Here is a 1,591-nt window from a genome sequence, read left to right on the forward strand (position 1 = left end):
CGGCCCGGATGCCGACTTTGAGGCCCGGGGTCAGGTCCTCCGCCACGAACTCGCAGCCGCAGCCCTTGTCCTCCAGGACGTCCTCCCCCGGGAGGCTGGCTTCTGGGCAGGGGACGCAGCGTCAGGCCGGGCGCCAGCCCGCGGCAGCAGCAGCCGAACCGGGCCGGCCCCGAGGCCCCCCGGCAGGCCCCGGGGCGCCCACCCACCTTCAGAGTTCTGCCGGGAGGCGGCGCCCTTGACCCGGAAGGCCTGGCGGGCCCGGCTGCGGTCCCCGAAGCTCCAGCTCTTGGGCACCTTGCTGGGACTGTCCTCCAGGCTCTGGTCAGCGCTGGGCGACCGCCGGACGGCCTGGGCCTGCGGGGACCCCTTCCCCTTGGCGGCCACGCCCCGCGGGCTGGAGAAGACGCGGTCTCTCAAGCTGACCTTCTGACTGCTCCGGGACCACGGGCGGACGCACGACACACAGAGAGACAGGAGAGGTCACTCTGGAGATGCCCGCTCGGACTGCCCCCTTCTCCAGGGGTGGAGGAGAGCCAGACCCAGACAAGTCACTGTCCCTGGGGCCGGGCACTGGGCCTCCCCCGCAGCCTGGGGCTCATTGGGGGCCGGGGCAGCCCCCCCCAGGCCACAGTGCAGGCCAGGGGCCCCTGCTGCCCCAGGGAGCGCCCCCCCACAGCCCAAGATCCAGAGTGGCGCGGTCAGCAGGGTGACGGGCCCAGAGGCGCAGCCACGGGGTCAGGGAGTCCTCAAGCCCCTGGGGCAGCAATAGCGCCCCTCCCCCCTCCGCAGAGAGCCAAGTGTCCACGTGTAAGGGCCGGGTGGGCCTCCTGGCCAGCTGGAACCAGCCTCGCCTCGGGAGCCCCGGCCCCGGCCGCAGGGACAAGGTGACCAACCTCAGACTACCAGCTCCTGCGCCCGGCTGCCCCTGGTGACGGGGGTCCCCACAGCGCTGAGACCCCCAGGGGCAACCCGGAGCCTGGGGGTCACCGTGGTCAGGCTCAGGCCAGGCACTCACTCGCGTCCTCCCACCGGGCAGTCCCCCTGGCCACCCGAGAGGACAGCGGGGCTCTGGAGACCCCAGACCGCCAGCCACGAGCAGGAGCGGACCCCCTGCGGCACACAGGCCTCCACTCCCTGGAGCCTCGGGCGGCAGCCGTGGCCACCACTGCCCGGGCCACCTCGCCACTCAGCCAGGACCCGGCCCACACTCAGCCGGCCGAGGGACAGCCAGAGACCATCGGCCGCCAGGAAGCGACGGCCTGTCCTGTCCCCCCGGTCCGGCAGCCGCAGCGGAACGACCGGCCAGCCCTGCCAGGCTGCGGCCAGGTCTGTGCCAGGCCAGAGGCCCCTGCCGGCCAGGAAAGGGCGGGAGAGACCTGCAAGGGCGGGCGCCTGGGCACTGGCCCGGGCGCGGGCAGGTCCGAGGGCACGGGGACGGTGGCCGGTGGGGACCGCCCGGTCCAGGAAGGGACACCCCAAGTGGCCACACCCAGGCCTCAGCAGCCCCCAGAATGTCCCGTGTGGGCGCCTCTTCCACCACAAGACCCCCGACGCCCCTCCCCTGCCCCCGACCCGCAGCCCCGGGAGGGAG

General features: G+C 74.0%; 1 protein-coding gene across 1 annotated transcript in view; it reads right to left on the minus strand.

Moving 5' to 3' along the window:
- The window catches only part of KCNQ2 (potassium channel, voltage gated KQT-like subfamily Q, member 2), a 29,425-nt gene that overhangs the window by 4,390 nt on the left and 23,444 nt on the right, over positions 1-1,591 (minus strand). Inside the window, exons 9-10 of the mRNA XM_012728164.1 lie at positions 207-477; positions 1-102 (exon numbers count right to left, since the gene is read on the minus strand). Of these exons, the coding sequence (XP_012583618.1) occupies positions 1-102; positions 207-477 (373 nt within the window). The remainder of the gene's footprint in view (positions 103-206; positions 478-1,591) is intronic.

Source organism: Condylura cristata, unplaced genomic scaffold (genome assembly GCF_000260355.1).
Source record: "Condylura cristata isolate star-nosed mole 26May11 unplaced genomic scaffold, ConCri1.0 scaffold00022, whole genome shotgun sequence".
In the NCBI taxonomy this organism is placed as follows: domain Eukaryota; kingdom Metazoa; phylum Chordata; class Mammalia; order Eulipotyphla; family Talpidae; genus Condylura; species Condylura cristata.